The 21190-nt window shown below is 40.1% G+C and overlaps 1 protein-coding gene across 1 annotated transcript; it reads left to right on the top strand.

The window, feature by feature from the left end:
* The first annotated feature begins 6154 nt into the window (after window positions 1-6154).
* On the top strand, window positions 6155-20652 carry klhl14 (kelch-like family member 14). Its single transcript, XM_034104958.1, has 9 exons — window positions 6155-6376; window positions 7199-8099; window positions 9944-10065; window positions 14306-14395; window positions 15169-15247; window positions 15631-15821; window positions 17120-17278; window positions 18468-18625; window positions 19115-20652. The coding sequence occupies exons 2-9, from the start codon at window positions 7222-7224 to the stop codon at window positions 19253-19255; spliced, it is 1818 nt and encodes a 605-aa protein (XP_033960849.1). The 5' UTR covers window positions 6155-6376; window positions 7199-7221; the 3' UTR covers window positions 19256-20652.
* Window positions 20653-21190: the final 538 nt, after the last annotated feature.

Below are 21190 nucleotides of genomic sequence, written 5' to 3'. Positions count from 1 at the left end.
GTCTAAAATATCAATGAGGGAGATGCTGCCAAGTGTTGGAGCCCACAAGAGGAAATAGGTCTTCTGTTAACAAAGAGTATACCAGGCAGCCAGGCGCTATTTCCCATAATAGCTCTTAATATCTTTCATCTTATGAAGAGCATTTAGTTTTGACAAAATAATTGAAAACATCATCTTCTATTTATTCCCATTGGTATTTGTCCATTATTAGTACAGTATTAGGCAGTGTGTTCCTTTTTAAAGTTTTAGTAACTACAGTATCTGTCATTCAGTCATACTGTACTGCCTAACAATACACTGGAACAGTGTGTTTGCCCAGGTGAGTCTTTAATGTGGAACTCCGACAAAAACATGCCAAGCAAATTCATCAGTATAACAATACATGTTCCTTGTGTTGCCACACTCATTTGATTTCAAAGATATTTATCTTAACAGGATAATAATTTGTGAAAGTCTCTGACATTTGTGGCTAGCTAGCATGATAATAAATCCATGGCTTGGAACATTTTTTAGTTAATTAGAGTCAATCAATCCAAACTTTGCTCACTTACCGGTGTGAAACCGGAGTATAATGAGCAGAAATCAGCATGGTGATTGGAAAACACAAATTACAGCTGTTAAAGAGAAACTCATCCACTTTTCTTCTGTTGATGCCAATGCCTGCTGCGAGGATTTAAAATTAGCATGGCATTCCTTTAATGGATGTTAGGAGAATGTGCTCCTCTATAATTAAAAAAAAAACCTGTTAATATCCTCGTAGGCTAAAATAAAAGAGGTTCTTATTATTACATGACGACTCTCTAATAGGACATGTTTAGTTCCGTTTATTTGTTTATAGTGTCGTGGACAGTCTAATAGGACATGTGGATCAGTTGATTAAAACAATTGTCTGTGTTTATTTAATATTGTCATAAGTGTATATTTTGTTTCTTTTGCCATATATACATCTAACATACCCAATACTGCTTGCAAAGACAATATGCGGTTTCTATGATATATTGGTAATGTCATACTGTTAATATGTATTATGAGCAAATGAAGTAACGCTACATAATGGTGTGTGTCCACAGCAGCGAGGTGGTCAGCAGTAATGCTTCAGTAAAATCACAAAATAATGAACTTCCCTGATAGATAGATAGATATATATATATATATATATATGGGACAGTCTTTGCTTTTAAAGGCTCTGTATATCTCTACGGTCAGGGCTACATTCACATTATTCTTGACATATTCCATGCACCTTACATTCATGGTGTAATGATGTGAGTAATAACCCGGGATGTTAACAGCACCCTACAATAGGATCTTTATCTGATCTAGGCTCACAGACAGCAGTATGATATGACCCAGCTGCCGGTCGCCACGACGTATGTGACCTCAGCGCTGGATGTAATTTCCTCTCAAGGGCTTTTGGAAAGGGAGAGCTTATGTTGTAGAGTAGAGCTCATGTCGTCGGGGCTGCTAACAGCAGCTTGCCATTGTATTAATTATTGTCAGGGAATCCAAGGGGTGTAGATAATACAGAATGCACTGGTTGGTCCCATTTGTTTCACTTGTCAGTGGAGTGAATAATTGGGAGTGCTGACCATATTAGACACAGAGAATTTCTAAACATACAACTCCAACAGTCTCAACTAAAAGTATGGCTTGGAAATGAAAAAGCTTAATGTCTGAGCATTTTTAAATCAGTATGGAATAATTTGCTGGCTTGCTGTTGCCAAAGGAATTCACTGAAGTTTGTCTTTGACAACAACAATCCAGCCAGACATACAGTTTAGAATAATATGCTTAATTAAAGAAACATTTTTTACGATTGTACATGTTATTTATTAAAGAGAGATTTGACTTCAGCATTATATTTAAACTTTAGAGTTTGCAGCTTCTCAGGTAAGTACCAGATATTTGTGCACCCCAACTTCTTTCTTTAAAGGCTTGAGAACATTGATACCGTTTCAGTAGAATGGGGGTTGCTAATACAATGGGGCTCATCTTGCAATTCTCCCAAGGAATAACTATCAGTCCTGCTACAGCGACTTCAGCGTCCCTAGGTGACCGCGCCACTGAGCCCGTGCTCGCTCCATCGCACCCCACTCCACGCCTGCTGCCACCCTGAAGGTAGATGCATCACGCTGGGGATACTGTGCAACAGCAGCCCCCTCTACCACCAGCCCCTAAAACCTCCTCCACAGCACAGTGGCCTCCCGCTGCCCCCCCCACACACATTTCTGGGTCGCCACTACAGCCCTGGTCCCAGCAGCCCAGACTCTCCCTCAGGTGAGTCTCCTCCACCCTGAACTGCACAACTGGTATCCGTTTGTCATTTGAGAAATGCCACACAAACACATACTGTACGTACACACACACACACACACACACACACACACACACACAACACGATACACACACAACACACACACACACACACACACACACACACACACACACACACTCCTGTGCTCACTCTGAAGGGGACACCGCCTGTTCCTTTCTGCTCACCTCCCGGCTGCCGGCTGACTCTGTGAGCCGTGTCTGTGGTGGCTACGCCATGTGTGGGGATCTAGGGGTTTAAAACAGCAGGCCTCCCATGCTCCCTGAATGGCAAAAATAAGTGCTTCCAATTTATTACACTGCGGACGCTTTATGAATCATCTCCTACTAACTTTGATCTGAGATGACAAGTGCACGCTAATCAGTCCCAGTATACAAAAAAAGTAAAAAATGTCAATCAACTAAACATTGATCTGTTCACTTTTCCAAATGTATCACAATGAACTACGGCTCATGTTGGAAATGCTACACTTTAACTGACCGGTTCACTTTCACCTCACCTCTGTAGATTAAACTAATGCTTCAGGTGAAACCATGTGTTCCTTTTGTGTCGAAGCTGCTCTCAGTAGATGACAAACGGGTACAACCCTGACCCAGACAGTTTAAGTTTCATGTTACTGGAACTCTGAAACAGGAACTCCTATTTAAAACCCTTCACATTTTGTTTAGTAATTGTTTCCACATCTAAAGCATTCATATCAAATGAATATAAAACAGCTTTAAGATCATATACTGTGAGTTAAAGGGAGATATATGTGGAATTAAAGGAACCCTGCTTGTGTTTAGAAATATAGGTATTCAGGCTGGGTGTCTTTTAATTTGAATGTAAATATTCAACGCTTTATAATTCAGTTTTTTTACCAGCAGTTTGCATTAATTAAGTCTCACCACAGTCTTTCTAAAAAAGGCTGGCTGCAGCATTTTCTATTTACCTCTTTTAATGTTTTTTTTTTATCAGGAAACATCCTTTTGCTAACACATAAATTACAACTTTCACTTTATAGGACGCCATACCACACCACACTTAGTTAACAAAAATATTTTACAAACAAGATGATATCACCCTCTCCATGATATTAATATGATATGTTCTCTGATCTGTAAACAGCTGGTTATCTTGCTTTTCCACGATAAGAGAAAGTGCTGAGGATTTACGCTTGGTGAGCACATTTGGGCTGAATCTTTCACACGTCACAAATTGCAGATGGGAAGCAGTGATCTTGAACAGCCGATCACATTTCCGTGACCATCTGACACCTTCCATTTAGGAAAATAATACTTTCTATCTTAGCATACCCCTCTGCAGCAGCCAGCAAAAGGAATTATGCCTGGTAGACTTTGCTATTCACAACTTTGAAGCTTCTTCTTTTCTTTTCATTGCACTGATTAGATGAGAGGATCACTCTTTAATCATATATTCAAGGCTATAAGAACATCTACAGTTTGTATTGTTTTTATAATACATTTATGTTTTCAACCATTGAGAAATCGTACCTTAATGTATTTCAAAGGAATTTGTGTAGTAGTTAAGCATAAAATAAGGTGTGAATTACAGTATCCAAATGTCATTTAACTGTTGCTATTCACTCTAATGTATACCCCTCTTGTATTTCTATAATGTGAAGAACAAAAACATGTTCAGGTTTCTTTACCCATAGAGGTAGATATGGTATCTGAGTAATATGACAGATAAGTATGAGTTGGGTTAACTGGTACAGAGAGTTGTAAATCACTGTGGTGTGATTCTTTGTCTCAAAGGGTTTAATTAGTCTAGAAATTCTTCTCTTATCTGATGACCCCCCCTCCCCTCCCCCTCCTCTCTCTGCACACTGCAACAACTTAAAACCATACACGCCCTGCAATCTGAAGACCAGGGGCCTCAGGAGACTGAGTTGCTACAAAGAGCTGAAAGAGTTGGAAATGGTCATTTTATTGCGTTGGAATAGCCCGCTCGAGACTTGGGTAATGTAGTGCTAACTGAGTGCTATAGTAAAGATAACAGGATGTGACTCCGAAGTGAAATACAGTGAAGTAATACACTCTAATGCACTGCAGTGACTCTGAAAATGAGCCAAAAGCCATCATAGTCGTAAACAACAACACAAACTGCCTTCTTAGTGGCTACAAACCACTAATTAATAAAAGAGAATTATATTTTTCCTTCAGTGAGGATTATTATTTAAGATGCATTGCACAATCTAATCAGTCATCTCACAGAGTTCATGTAGAATGGATGTTCTCAGTACCAAGTGAGGGATATGCAGGCTGCCTGCTTGTCAAATACTCAAACATCAAACAATATACTATAATAAATGCTACCTATATGTGGCCTGTTATAGCTTAACGGTAGCTTGGTGTTGCTCTATTTCATAGTACATGAACAAACCCATTTATCCCTATCTGTCATTTCGTAACTTGTGAGGTATCTGTCACTTCTGGTCCCACGGGAGTCCTGTATGCAAGTTTCTTTACTCTAATTGAGCTCTTTATTTAACTGACAGTTTATTCTGTCCTAATAAGTCATTTCAAACTGTTTTTCATCGGATTATGCCCACATTTTGTTTGTTTATTTTGAACCTGCAACCCACTAATAATTAGGATTTTCTCATTGTTCATGTATGGGGTTATAGGATTGATACACACTTAATTTAGATGATAAGATTCTAGCTCCCCCCCCCCCCCCACACACACATCATCTGAACACTGAAGAGAGAACTATGAAGTAAGGTTGACTAAGTATTATGACAGTAACTACATTTACAAAACGGGACTGAAAGTAATTTTTTGTGCTATGAATTACATGAATTGTTATGACAGTCACGCAGGACAACAAGTTATTTGAATTATTTCCATGTACTTGTTTTGATAGATAAAGGTCAGTCTTGTAGCTGAACGTGTTAGTAGGCATATGGAATCTAGATATTCAACACACTACTGTGCACTGATGGATGTTGTATTAGGTTTCAACCCTTTGTGTTATCAGGCCTGCAGCTCGACCCCAGGTTGTGAAACAGAGCACTGATCAGACAAGATAATAGTATGTAAGAAAAACACTGTATGTGTTGTTAGGGTTTTATAACTTTACAGCACTTGTTGTGTTTCACAGTGTGTGTGGGGCATGGTGCTTTTGTCACATATATAAAAAAAGGGGATGCTTTAATGCCACATTATAAACAATGTGTGCACATTATAGTGCATGTTGTATTTATGATGCAGATTCAAAACTTGAGTTTGTGTAGAACACCTTCTTTATTTTAAGGACTAGCAGGAGCAGAATGAGATGAGGGGTTATTTTGGCGATGGAGATTAAGGCAGGGGCTTTTTGTCATTTGTGCGAGACAAGCCATTCATCCATCCAGTTCACAGCCAAAAAAAGGCTGGTCCCAGAAATTAGCAGTTTCAGCTCAGCAGCAAAGTCGTCGGGCTGTGAAGGCAGAGAGAAATTGACTAATTAGCAATGCGCACTAAAACTTGACGGTTCTCTCTATAACAGCGAGGGAAAGACTCGGTTTTTCTCCCCCTTTCTCTTTTCTTTCTTCCATAGATGTTTGAAATCGCAGTCATTTACGCTCGACAGTTTTTACAATAGCCTTGAGCCATAATTTTGCGAGTCTCTCCAGCATCCATACCCCTGCATGGTCTCTCTCCACCGGCCATGCACGACCGTTTCTCTCCCCAACCGTGGATTTCCTATTACTCTCGTTACGACTCACTGAGCCCCAGGCCCAAGGATAATGATGTGTTGTTTCTTGGTAGCATAATTTGTCACACGTATATTTCTTCTTCTTCTTCTCTTGCAGAAAGCACAGCTCCCTCTCACACACTCACACACTTCTTGTTAATTCAGAAGAACAAATGATCAACGTCAACAAATAACCTGAAATAGTGACTTTATGAGTTGGAATCAATGGTTATTTTGAGACACCACCGACCATAGACTTTAAAGGAAAGGACATTTCTTTAAAAGGAGAACAAAGGAAATATCCAAGTGAGGAATATTGGGAACCTGAAGCTTACTTTCTTTTTTGTCAAGAGCTGAAGTCAGGTAAGTTTGGCTCCTTCTCAGGCGAGCTGCTCACATCATTTAGTTGTGACAGGCGCTTTTAGTGAATCTGGCTACAACGTTACAGCACGCTTGTGTTAAGTTTATACACATTACGCATGTAGAAATTGCTTTTTGTACTGTCTAGAAAACAACCGATATGTATATTACGTTTAACTTAGCCGAAAACTGTATTTCAGTGAATATTTTTTCGCTACTCACGTCCGCTTTACTCATGTAGGCTAAACGCGAAACGCACCGTAGTGTTGCTGACGGTTCGGAGACAAACTAATTGCTTTTCTATGACTCCTTGAAAATCTGTGCGATGTGTAATGTCCTCATTGTGGGGTTGTGCAGCAAGATGGGAGAAGGGATAAGCGTTAGCTGAATGCTGCATGTTATCCGTCCACCGTGTCTCTTTTTCCTTATCCTACAACTTCAGCCGCGTTGCCGAGGGGGAAGCGCCGCAGCATCTCCGTATCTTCGGTTTGTTTTGACAGCGCCCTTCAGACACCAGCCCCGTTTTTAAATCATCTTGAGTTAAGAATGAAAAAGAGTGGGACGCTGTGGGAACTACTGCGTTTTTGTTTGTTGCTTTACGACCAGAGCTCAAAGTTGAAAGCCGTATTGATGTAGATTCTCGCCGGCTGGCATGGCATGATATCTCTTCCCCGCTGGATGCACGGGAGATCTTTGCTATAACTTACTCGGGAAACGGCTTTCTGTTGTAATAGCTGACTGATATCATCTATAGGCTGCTGTGTGTTGTGCTAAAAAAATACATGACCTGAGGTAAATGGCTTGCATGGTTTATTTGTTGCCTAGGTGGCGTTCACAGTCAGGAAGTCATGTCCAGATCGGGTGATAGAACATCCACCTTTGATCCAACACACAGTGACACCCTGCTGCACGGGCTCAACCTCTTATGGAGAAAACAGCTTTTCTGTGATGTGACTCTCACGGCCCAGGGACAGCAGTTTCACTGCCACAAAGCTGTGCTGGCATCCTGCTCCCAGTATTTCAGATCCCTCTTCTCTTCCCACAATATCATCAACAATGAGGGGAGCAAAGGGGACCAGGGCAGCAGTGGGACCCCTTCATCCTCTCCTGACGACAAGAGGGTGACCCCCAGTGCCAGGCCCATCAATAACCTGGTACTTCAGGGCTGCTCCTCCATTGGACTACGATTAGTGCTGGAGTACCTGTACACTGCCAACGTGACTCTTTCCCTGGACACGGTGGAAGAGGTGCTGTCAGTCAGCAAGATCCTCAATATCCCCCAGATTACCAAGCTCAGTGTGCAGTTCCTCAACGACCAGATCTCTGTGCAGAACTACAAGCAGATCTGCAAGATTGCCGCACTCCATGGACTGGATGAGACCAAGAAATTGGCCAACAAGTACCTGGTGGAGGATGTTCTGCTGCTGAACTTTGAGGAGATGTGCGCCATGCTAGACGCTCTGCCACCCCCTGTGGAGTCAGAGCTGGCTCTTTTCCAGATGTCAGTCCTCTGGCTGGAGCATGACCGGGAGACTCGCATGCACTATGCTCCGGACCTTATGAAGAGGCTGCGCTTCGCCCTCATACCTGCTCCAGAGCTGGTGGAGAGGGTGCAGTCTGTTGACTTTATGAGGACTGACCCTGTGTGCCAAAAACTTCTCCTGGATGCCATGAACTACCACCTGATGCCCTTCAGACAGCACTGCAGGCAGACCACGTCAAGCAGGTGAGGATGACCAAGATACAAAAGAAAACGCAGACACAAACACAAAGCAATGAGCTCTTTGAAAGTAGATGGAAGGTGATGACATGCCTCCCACTTGTTAAATGTGAACACAGTGCCGTCTGGTCTACAGCCTGAAGTCTGGACCATGTAGGTGGTCAGTCTGAGATGTGAGGTCTGAGGCCAGAGTGATGATGAATGTGTGGCTATTCCTGTAGAAGACTGCTGGTTGATTGACTCTACTACACTGTATGCATATCCACAAGGTTACCTTATGATTCAGTGAAGAAAAAACAGCTCTTTATTTCCTCACACATCTGTGTAATTGCTTTCTAATCAGTGTAGACAAGATGCCGCAAACTAGATAAAGGTTATGCATTTGAAGTGTAGCAACTCTCATGAATACGATTTGAAATGCTATAATTTAATTGTTACCAGGATTACATGGTAATTGTGTTGGAATCATGGAAGACTACCACAGCTATCAAGGATACATTAAACAAAAATGAAAAATTCAGTCAGAGGGAATTCATTATATTAGAGTATGTAGCATTTGAGGATTGATCAAATCAGGGACACTCTGCAATTCGCCTTGTTCTCAGGTTGGATAAACATTTCTCGCTCACATTATTGTCCATGTTTGTCCTGATCAGCACTTTAAGGAGCTGTAAGTAGGCAGGTGGTGTCAGGAAGATGATGATTGATGGTGCTGTTGTTTTGTTTACAGAACTGTACAGCCAAAGCTAAAAAGGTAGTGAGGCCAATTTCTTCTTTACTGCATACCTATACATATTAAGAGAGCAAATAATTAGCACAGAAAAATGAGCACCACACAAATAATGTTGCACAAAGAATGTCAAAATACAATAATTTCACATGTATCTATTTATACTTTACCCCAATAACATATCTTTTCCCACATATGGACCTGAATGAGCAAAGAATCAGCAATCCTCATAATTAGTTTCACATGCCACTGTTTCTCTCCTCTCAATTAATCACCATTATCTATGTCCAGGGGCTCATTTGCATATGAATAACCCCAAAACACTTCTGAGTCGGCCAGTAGCAGAGAGAATGTACCGAGACGACGGTTATTTTCCAAAGCATAAAAAAGTTAAATATGAAAAAGGTAAACCTGACTAAAGGCCAGTTGCTCTTAATCTTTTTACTGCATATTGTGATTAATTGGTAGTTTTGTGTTCATATCCATTAGGAGCCAGATAACGGTCGTTAATGTACAGTAAAGTGTGCTGCTTTTGCGTTATGTATCATATACAAACAGCAGGGAATATCTCACCACTGGTTCAATGATGTCACATGAATCACTGCAGCCAATGAAATGGAGACATTGTACAGTATAGGCAGGTTTATGTACTCAATTGTTCTTGTAGCCTCCAGCATGGCACCCTGCAGGATCGTCCTCGCTTCACAGCTAATTGAAAAGATATCTTTAGAGTACAATAACCATTCAATAACACATCAAAATGATAAGTACGCTGTTGAGCAATGTTTTGTTAATTATAATAACATGGCCACATATGGCCTGATGTGTAGCTTCAAGTCCAGTGTTTCAACCCAGACAAGGAACAGGTATTAACAGAATGCATATATTTATATTTTAATTAATTTGTTGATGATTTCACTCTTACATGGAGCATATTCAGAGGGATAGATTAAAACACGCTGGGCAACTGCTGCTAATACTATCAATCTTATTATGTAAATTAAGAATTTAAAGGTTTCCAGGTTCAGCTTGAGCTTATTTTGGCCTTCTGGAGGTTTGATCTCAAGGCTTGATACCTGTTTTGTTCTGTTTCCTAACACCCACACTCTTGACTTTACAGAATCCGTTCCAATAAGAGGATGCTGTTACTGGTGGGTGGTTTGCCTCCTGGACCTGATCGTCTCCCCAGCAATTTGGTCCAGTTCTATGACGACGAAAAAAAGACATGGAAGATCCTCACAAGTGAGTAGCAAAAGGCTCGGCTGCCTTCTTTCTTTTTTTTCACCCGAGGCACCTTGTGTTAGTGGCTTTTATGATGAGAAAAAGTTGTTCCTATGGATGACTTTAACACAGGTTAATTTCCATGGAAAATGAGGGGAAGGAGTTCCCTAAATCCTTTAGGCAATAATGTATCCCTATCACTTTTAATATACGTTTTTAATCAGAGCGTGACTTCACTGTGGAGAGCTTCATGCCCGGTTTCCCTTGTTTTTTGTGAAATATGGTGGCAGGATGCATGATGAGATTTACTTGAATCTAATAATCTAATGTAGCAGAAAGAGAGAGTGAACAATATTGAATGACATCTTTCCTCCAAATCTTAACAATACATTCAAATCGATCAATACGTGAGATTAAATTACCCTATACTTAAACACAGCCTGTTGACCTGAAATCACTATTTATATAGGTTTAAATAAGGTGAGTTAAAATCCAAAAGCAAATATATAACGTTTATTAAGATAAGATGGAGCTTTATTGTCTCCCTTAGGAGAAATTTGTCTTGGGCATCGAGATAATACACATAATTCATTAATTATAAAAGACATAAAGACATCTCCTATAACCTTTAGAAATGAATACCAGGGGTACAGTTCGAGATATTGATTTCATGATATCATATTGAATGCAAGTTCTCATGATATCACCAAAGAATGTATTCTATTTAAAAAAAAAAAATACCATCTCTAGAGAACGTATGTGACGACTTCCTGCGACACTCACCTCTGTAGAGTGTACTAGGCACTTTATTCTCCCTGTCTTCCCTGACCTTTTATGGCTCACCACTATATTGTTGTCATATTGCAAAGGTCAAACACGAGCTAATGGGAAACCATATTAGTCCTTTGCATCATCATTGCCAGATATATTGAGTTTGTGTCCTTTTGTTTTGGTTGTAGCCATATCTAGTCGTGTCTCTTCATTCGTACACATTAGCCATAGGTCTGTTTTCTGTCAGCTCGGTGCTGTGCGGTTTATATCCTCACATTATGGCACGCATTTTCAATGAATCTGGTTTATTGCTTCTGTCTTGTCTTGAATTCAGAGAACAATTCTGACTATGGTTTCTTCCTCTGCTCTTATTATAAAAAATGCTGGCAGTAATATGCTATTTTAATCTATATTTGGCCACATCTGTCTGGGTGCATTTTTGCTAAAAGGAGCCGTGCATACACAAAAACAGCCTGCAGCTCTCTGGTGTTTATATTGTCATTTTCTCATTTAACTCACACTCCTGGGTATAGACTGCACCAAGCAAAAGGTCAGTAGGGATTTCCATCACTCTAAACTAAAAAGTTAACACTCAAATGGTCCGTGGCCAAGTGGAAGGACAAAACTGCAAAATCATCCCCTTAACACATCAGTGAGCATCTTATGTAGCCTCCACACAATGGATGTGGAATAGAAGATTATTAACATTCAATCATAACTTTTCAATGAGGCGAAACCTGAGAGGGACAGCCCTTGATTAAGACATTCATCAACACAATTTAGGGAAGAATCTGATCCCTCTCTAGTGTGTGTCATATATATCTCCTGCTCGCTGATTCCAGTGTAAAGTTTGCCATCTAGTGTACCCACAGCAGCGTGGACGCACACAAGACAAAGGCAGACACAATGCTGGACTATTCTCTTCTTCTTTTTAAACCAACCTGATATTAAAACCCCCCCCCACTTGCAAATGGACCTCATCTACGCAGCATGGGCTAGAACAAAGGAATTGAGCTCAGTGGGATGCAATTGTAATGGTGTTAAAGGCACGTCAGAGCTGGAGCAGCAGTGGTGCATTAGCTGTGGAGTCACTCAACCAACCCCGACTGTGCCTCTATGCAGAGGTTTCTGACTCCCTCTAGTGAGCCCTGCAGCTCACTGTAGAATGGAGTGATGGCATCCATCTCACAGAGGACGTGTTCATCCTGTCCTCCTATGGCTGTTCACACCTGGGGGGGGATGTAAGGGCAGAGGGGACCTATAATTAGATTATTTCATACTTTTTCTCAGGTGATCAGTACACTAATACACATTGTAGGAGGAAAAATAACAGATGTTCTATTTTTTTCACTGTACAAGACTTGAGTAGAGGTCTAAATTATGATGTCCTATCCCGCTGTGTGTGTGTGTGTGTGTGTGTGTGTGTGTGTGTGTGTGTGTGTGTGTGTGTGTGTGTGTGTGTGTGTGTGTGTGTGTGTGTGTGTGTGTGTGTGTGTGTGTGTGTGTGTGTGTGTGTGTGTGTGTGTGTGTGTGTGTGTGTGTGTGTGTGTGTGTGTGTGTGTGTGTGTGTGTGTGTGTGTGTGTGTGTGTGTGTGTGTGTGTGTGTGTGTGTGTGTGTGTGTGTGTCACCTGTAGAGGAAAATATTCCCGCAGCACGCCTCATACTGCAGCCTGTGACATACTCTAAAGCAATAATCTTCTTTTCACACGGGTACAAGATGATTTTTAGTACGAGTACAAGTCGCTAGACATCAAATAAAAAGCCGCCCATGCGTGTCCTATATACTGCTGACTGAATGATAATGTAAATAGCATGTAAGGGAATTTGGCAGTCATATGGCACTCGTCTTTGAGGTGCACTGGAGGCAGGCATAATCCCCTCGTTTCAAGATAAAGCTGTGTTTAGTGTATGTAGTATTAGTTCCTATCTGAGACCCCCCCCCCGCCCATAGAGGACCGGCACATGTCAGCCAGCCAGAGTGAGATTGCAGGGAGAGGCCAATTGGAAAGAAATGAGATTCAAGGCTGTCTAATTTTGCAGCAACTGTGATCCATCAGGCGGTGGGGAGGTGACAGTGGAAATGACTGATGGAGACAGACAGGTGGGCTTTAACATTTCACTGATTTGTGCTCAAAAAGCACCGGGCCTGAGATTTATTGAGTGAACACGATCATGTTCATTATGACTGTCACCTAAGACCATTTCTCTACATCTCAATGGGGTCACTTCAGTAAAAAGAAGATGGAGGAGAGAAGGGGAGTACAAAACATACACAAGGGAAAATCCTCAGAGAGGGGTCCTGTTGCAGCTGTGGGCTGGTAGCCGTTTATGCTAACTTATATAAGTGTGATACATTCAACATCATATTTGGTAGACATACTCGATATATAACGAGACAAATAGCTGCTGTGGGATATTTAATGTAAGATGAAGAAAAAGGGAAAACTATTGCACTGTGATATTCAGTCGTAGTACAGTACATGTAGTATTTACTGGAGGGTGACAACAGACGTTTATTGGCCTTATCAGATATTAAGGTAGATAGGAAGTAGGTAGGTAGATGGTAGGTGAGTAAGTAGGTAGATATTATCGGAAAAAACAGTAGACTGTTTGCCCTGCCTCGTACTTTCATTAGTTCCAGTTTAATAGTCAACTGGCTTGATTCCCCACAAGAAATGACTTCCTGTAGTAGATGGATGAATGGAAGCGAAAAGCAATGAGAAGAGGAAATACATCCTATAACATTGACTCAAACTAAGGATTGTGAAATAGACTGGGCTGTGTCCCTTGGACTGTTGTCTTCACCATAATGTCGACCTGTCAAACAATGGGGCAACCAGCACAAATAAATAAATATAGTGTCTGCATAAGGAACACATTTTTTATATTTATATTTGATAGTTTTATGATAGATAATCTAATCATAAGAACTAATTGTATTGTGTACAGACCTACAGTATATTGGGGCCTAGTGCATTTGAGACACAGGCGTTTTTGAGTTAATTTGTTTAAGAGTAGGATTGATTGTTAAATTGTAATTGATGGCAGGTGAAGGTTAATTAAGAACTTCTTCGAAACCACACATTACACAGTGGCCTAATACAATTATGGGGGATAAGAGTAGTTGGTTTTTTTTGTTGGCTGAGACCTTTTTCTTTATAAGCATGCCATTTCTCTTTAACCACCATTTGTTGTGTTTGAAAGGCAACCCTGTAATAGTCCAATAGTATAAAGCTGTGGAATTCAAAGGTTGAATTTGAAGTACTTGTTTAATTTAAATTAAGAATTGATTTATTTCAGCACCAGTGCTCCGGTAAGTGTGGCCTTAACAGCCTGGTTTACATGCTGCTTTTCATTTTGGGGAATTATCCTTACTTGACGATGCAATGTCATCTTTATTTATGAACATTTATGAGAGATCATATAAATACTGCCTTGTATTCACATGTTCTAATGATTTATACCTTTTGATTTCTGCGTCTACTCTAGTAATGCCTTACAACAGCGCCCATCACTGCGTGGTGGAGGTGGAGAACTTCATCCTGCTGCTGGGCGGAGAGGACCAGTGGAACCCCAACGGTACGATCACACCACGGACTGAACGTCATGCTTTCCAGTGATTTCACTCAGGACATTTGTCAGTGTTTACTTCATTAAGGCTCTGAGCCAGAGTTCGTGCAAGTTCAATCTCATCAGAGTTGATGTAACGTTTCCACACTCATCCTAGAGCCAGTTCAGCTCTGAGTGGACAAACAACACTCCACTCAACACTTGTCAATAATTGGCATCGAAAAATTACTGTTATTAACAGTTACATATATTTGCAATGTGTAAGTGTTAAAAGTACTTTTTGTGAAGGGGTGGTACAGTAACACATTACCATATTTAAAAAGAAAAGACTGTAAATGATCAACACATCTGATACTGTCCTTTTTGTTTTTGGTATCAAAACAACCACACTGCACACATTCAATTTATTTGTGTTTATGTATCTCTGTTTATTAAGCTCTGCGAGGGAAAACCAACACAATATCAACACACATCATCACAAATAATTAAAGATGTTTTAAAAAAACATTTCACTTACAACAATTACAGAACTTCAGTCATCACTTGTTGGCGGTGAAAAGCAGCACCTGCTAACACTGAAAGTGACTGTGTGGGTGGTGACTTTCAAATAATGTGTTTTTATTAGATGGGAGACTTGCTATGTCACACTTGTGCATTTCATTGGTGCTGTGTAAAACAAAGAATTTGGGGGGGAAAGTAAACCAATTAGAACTGAGCTCACCCCAATAAGTCATTTTGTAATAATCAGTGTCACTGATCTTGATTTCTGTCTGTCTTTACAGGAAAGCACAGCACTCACTTTGTCAGCCGCTATGATCCCAGATTCAACAGTTGGATACAGTTACCTCCGATGCAGGAGAGGTAAGTTTGGTTGAATACAGAAATGTTATTTATAGTATAGTTGCTATAATCAGGTACAGTAAATGTGATGATGTATTATTTAACTTCACACGTTAAGACATTTTTAGATTAGATTTTTTAACAATTTCCACAAAACCATTATACATTTTCTATTTCTCATATAGAATTTATAAAGTCATACTACCTGAAATATCTTTTGAAAAACTCAGTACAGTCATAATTCTTGGATAAAGATAAGTCCTCATAGCCGGTAAGCATGCTACGAGCCCAGTCTCGATAAGTGTAATATGTAAGATGATTTCGACTCCATGATAAAACTGTGGACAGTAAAACGTGTTGTTGCTGGTGTAATGATGATGTCTGGTTGACACTTTCTTCCTCAGGAGAGCCAGTTTCTTTGCCTGCCGCATGGAGAAACACCTGTACGTGGTTGGTGGTAGGAACGAGAGCGGCTACCTCTCCAGCGTTGAGTCCTACAACCTGGAGACCAACGAGTGGACCTACCTGTCGCCTCTGCCGCAGCCGCTGGCCGCCCATGCAGGGGCCGTGCACAACGGCAAGATCTACATATCAGGTCAGGAGAGACACTCTTATTATCCCGTCTTCTTTTGACAAGAAAAAATCCTCTCCCTCTGCAAATAATCTATTAGCCCTCTGCTCTTTATAATAAGCAGATTGGCACAACAGGCCACATGATTAATTTTTGAGCTAATCAAAGAGGCTTTTTAAACATAATTACACTTGCATACAGTTTATCCGTGGGTCTTTCAGATGAATTCACTGAACAAGAAGGAGTCCAGATTTGAGGAACAGTGGAGTAAAAGTATCAATTTGCATTAAAGGGGAATACTCAAGTAAAGTAAAAATACCTAATTTACAGTACTTGAGTATATGTAGTTTAACTTTTTAGTAATACAAGTTAGACAATAATTCATTTACAGTTGAGATGTAAATGCGGTACTTTTACACTTATCCTATCCTAAAACCCATTTGTTTAAAAGATATAGTTCTAAGATTAGGATTATTCTCTTTATAAAATATAATGCATTGTCGTTGATCAAATTACCCAAGATTATATTAAGTAGCTAAATAAACCTTCACCATGACCCTGTGCAACATAAATGTGCTACTTACACAGTAATGCATTAGCATTTTTAATTAACTTAATATATGATAATCTAACATTAAGAGGTGTAATTCTGCTCCATAATGAGCAGTAAATTGTGCTTTTTGATTCATAATCAGGCAAAGAACTTGAATGTTGAAGGTGCCATGAAATGCAGCAACACAAATGATTTAAAACCAGCTCGATATACATTCAATACAACACGTATACTTGGTCTGGGATCTATAAGGATATATTATGTTTAAGTGACATTTAAATCCATCAAGTACTCATCACACCAACGCACATTGTCATAAACCAAAATCCTCCTCTTCCAAACGCTGACTATCACTGAATCATCGGAGCATTTTATGACTATTGTTCTGTATTCTGCACCAAGCCAGTTATTACAATATGAAACTAAAAGAAGGGAACAAAAGCACCAACCTTGAGCGTTTGAATAGGGCCGGTTGGTGAAGGCGCCATTAGCTGTGACGCACTACCATCTATTACCAACAAAAAACAGAAAACAACAATAACTAACTAGCATCATCTCGGTAAGCACATGTGCCTGGATACCATTTGTATGTTAAAGATCATTTTTCAATATATTTCAATCAATGAATCGTTATGATCAGATTATCTTTGATGAGCAAGCGTGTGTCAGGTTAACCTACAGAGTGTTTCACATAGGCCGCTAAGTGTCTTCCCTCAGTATAAACTTGAACACAGTAATAAATAGATACTTTTATGTTCATCTGTTGCAGGAGGAGTGCACAATGGAGAGTATGTGTCCTGGCTCTACTGTTATGACCCTATAATGGACGTGTGGGCGAGGAAACAGGATATGAACACAAAGCGTGCCATTCATGCCCTGGCAGTAATGAATGACCGCCTATATGCTATTGGTGGAAACCATTTGAAAGGTAAGCACTCGAGCGTTTCAGGAAATTAACAAAAAAAGAGGTCAAGATTTTCCAATGTATTTTATTTTTAAAAAGTGAAAGAGATGCTGCTATTATGAGCAGGCGGCTGACCTTTTAATACACTTCAGCATTCAAGGTACAAAATGAATACACCTAACAAACAACTGAATTCAAGTTACACTTTGTATTGTGCATTTGTAATTTATCAGCAAAATTGAATGCTGAATGTGAATTATGCACAGCTCGGTCTTGTATCTTGCTTTCTTTCTAAGCTTTTATATCTAATTTGGGTAAAATGGGTATTTACAGGGTGTACAGAATACAAGATTGTATTGGCTATACACCACTAGAGCTTCAAATTAAGCTCAATTAATCCTTGCATTAGGAAGCCTAAACTCTGTCACAAAAATAATTTTCTTCTGTTTTCTCACGCCTTTGATTAGTTACTAAATGTATATGGCTGTTTGTATGTTTCTGTCTTATTTTTATGGGGTGGGTGGTCTTTGCCTCCGTTGCTCATTTCAAAAGTTGAGAAAAGTTCAACTTTTCAAGCTTCGACGGAAGCGTCAGCCAATCAAATCATATGCCAGTACAAGAGCTAGCCAATCAAACCGCGTGCTTGTGTGTCCGGGGCGGGAGATTAATGTGATTGGTTGTTGGTCGCGCGCCAGACATGCCCACCGGCAAGCTTCAACGCACGCTACCGTGTGGACGCACCGTTACTATACAGTGACGGGGCCTGTTAGCAGCATACGATGATGAGCATGATGCATTAAATTCAAAGAAGGTAAAGTCAGGAAAGATAGCATGCTTAGTTTATGAAGAGTTTAAATCTCAGCTAATATACTCAATTGGGACTGTGTGGGTGTGGTTTGATCAGATTTGATTTACAAACAAAACTGTGACATAGAAATATGTGACGTCACTCTTTTCCCACCCACTCAAAACCAGAGAGTGGAGCACAGAGAAAAAACAGCACACACAGAAATAACCAAAAGAGTATAAACATGGCCGGAAATGTTTATGAAGTAACCCAAAGTGAGAGGCTGATTGCAAATATGTGTTTTTATGGCCTTTAAAGTCAAACAAGCAGTTTAATTACAGTAACCTGTAACTACAATATTGCCTGCATGTAATACGCTCGAGTGCTCTCATAATTTTAAGATATTTTCCGTTCCCTCTCAAACAGGTTTCTCCCATCTAGATGTAATGTTGGTGGAGTGTTACGACCCGAAAGCCGACCAGTGGAACATCTTGCAGACACCCATCCTGGAGGGTCGCAGCGGCCCGGGCTGTGCTGTTCTGGATGAGAGCATCTTCCTCATGGGGGGCTACAGCTGGAGCATGGTACTTTATTACACATCAGATTACATTATTTAAGTTTAAAGGATAACGCTGGCAAAAGTCTACAGTTTAGGTTCTATCAAATTGTCACAAAACTTTTAGACCATATCTGTGGCACAGGTCAGAAATAAATACTTTAGTTTTACTCAAACAGGAAAAAAAGTTGATTTGTTGGGGACTATTTTCAGCTGCAGATTAAATAAAATGTTGCATCTGGTGCCCTAATATTACCAGGATATGGATTGTTTATGTGAAACTAATACAGATTAGAATACAATGTGTTTGTTTACTGTATGTTAATAAAGCAACATCTCACAAGAGTGGACATAAGAGCCATTTCTAGCTTTGGCTACACAGGCATTGCTCTAAAAACAATAGAAAATCTCCAGACTTCTTCTTTACAGTTGCCCCCGTTTTATTGGACTACATGCATTTCTAAAAATATATATAATAATTTTATATAATATATTAATTTGTGTCTTTATTTCTCAGGGGGCGTATAAGTCTTCCACCATCTGCTACAGCCCAGAGAAAGCAACGTGGACAGAGTTGGAGGGAGAGGTGGCCGAGCCCCTAGCGGGCCCCGCCTGCTCCACCATCATTTTGCCCGCCTGCCTTCCCTTCAACAAATGACAATTAATCAAACCGAGGGGGGGCGGGGGTGACGAGCGTGAATGGGTGAAGGACCATCAATAAGAACAACAGTCGTCAACAATTTTGTGACAAAATGTCCGGTCAGACGATGGGGGTGTGTATAAATTATTTTTTTACAGGTTTGACCAGAGCACTTTCGTTATTACCTACTGAAGGTTTGAGAAAAAAAAAGAAAAGAAGAATTGTGTAACTCATCTGTGTTCTGAGAAATGGTCAGTTTCATACTTGATTTGAGTTAAACTGATAGTAAGTGTTTTTGGCTTCTCTTCTATAGCACGCATAGTGTTAAACTGAATTATAGCTTTCAAATCCATTGTATCTTGTATTCAGTAGAGGCATATGTCCATCAAAATGCAGTGTTGTTTCATGGACTGGGGAGAAAGGGTGAACAGTCTCAAATCCCCGTGGGGTTAAGTTAAACTAGGGCTGGGTGAGTTACCAAAACCATGAAGATCAAAGTGTATAAATATTCTTCTTCACTCATGTTAAACATCACTTTTCTCTGGCTGTATTGTGCACTTATCATTATGAAACGGTTTGGATTGTCTTTATCTTGAATGGGGAAATGTCCAGAAACCTTTCTGCAGTCATTATTTAACTGACATGGTATGCATAGAAAAACTATTTAACTCTACCTGATCCAAACATAACCAGGACAATGTAAAAAAACACATTTACACAACGATCTTTATGAGGATGTGTCCTTTCACCCAGCCCAAATTTTTGACTAATTATGTTGATAATTTACACCAAACCTGAAGTTGTGTTTCTGTATAACTTGACAGAAAAAACATCTTGCCAAATGTTTGTGGCATATATTTCTCATGCTGCAAGCAAAACAATTCAAGGGTTACCATTGACTCCTAATATTCATATGACGAACTAATGTCCATGTTAAATATAAAATGGCGGTACAATCAAATTTTAAATTGCTAACCAATGTATTAACGGTTGGTATGTTTGGGTAAACAGATGAGAAGGGCATTGTTCATCTTTCCAAGTTATTGCTAACAGGCCTGTTTATGAGGCCATAGCATTTACCTTGATGGGATTCTAATCTTTAATGTATGAAAAACAAACAAACATACAATGGTCCTTAATGCACTAATAGTGAACTTTTGATTCAGCAAGCAAAGTTCACTTCAATGTAAATCTATTAATGTGCTGTGTTTGAAAAAAAAGTGATAAAATGAATCCTAAGTCCAGTCTAATCTACGTTATTAGGTTCAAAAAGTTGTCAGTACCTGTTGACTTCTGTAAAGATTTGTTGATTTCATTCTTGTACATAATCGCTTGCAGTGAAACATTTTTGTGCACTCAACATTGGATTTATTCTCAAATCCTGTTATGTCCTTTGCATTTTAGAATATGACAAATAAATTGACTCTTGATGATTAAAATACATTTTGCAGTTCTGTGATGTTTTCACCAGGTTTTCTTGAGATCATTTGGCATCTTTCAAATGGAAGTTTTCCTGTCAGCGTGCCGGCGGGCGTGTCTGCAGCTCGACCAACTACCAATCACATGAATCTCCCGCCCCGGACACACAAGCACGCGGTTTGATTGGCTTGAGCTTGTACTGGCATATGATTTGATTTGCTGACGCTTCCGTCGAAGCTTGAAAAGTTGAACTTTTCTCAACTTTTGAAGCGAGCAACGGAGGCAAAGCGCCGCGACGGAACCACAATGCAGTTTGGCAAAGCGTGACGTCACGTTGAAGCGTCAGCCAATCAAATCATATGCCAGTACAAGCTCTAGCCAATCAAACCGCGTGCTTGTGTGTCCGGGGCGGGAGATTCATGTGATTGGTTGTTGGTCGAGCTTCAGACACGCCCGCCGGCAAGCTTCAACGCACGCTGCCGTGTGGACGCTGCGTTATAGTTAATACACTTTGCTATAACAAACTTTAGGATT

Source organism: Pseudochaenichthys georgianus, chromosome 17 (assembly GCF_902827115.2).
Source record: "Pseudochaenichthys georgianus chromosome 17, fPseGeo1.2, whole genome shotgun sequence".
Classification (NCBI taxonomy): domain Eukaryota; kingdom Metazoa; phylum Chordata; class Actinopteri; order Perciformes; family Channichthyidae; genus Pseudochaenichthys; species Pseudochaenichthys georgianus.
The sequence above is the reverse complement of the archived record's forward strand: the minus strand, read 5'-3'. Positions and strand labels throughout refer to the sequence as shown.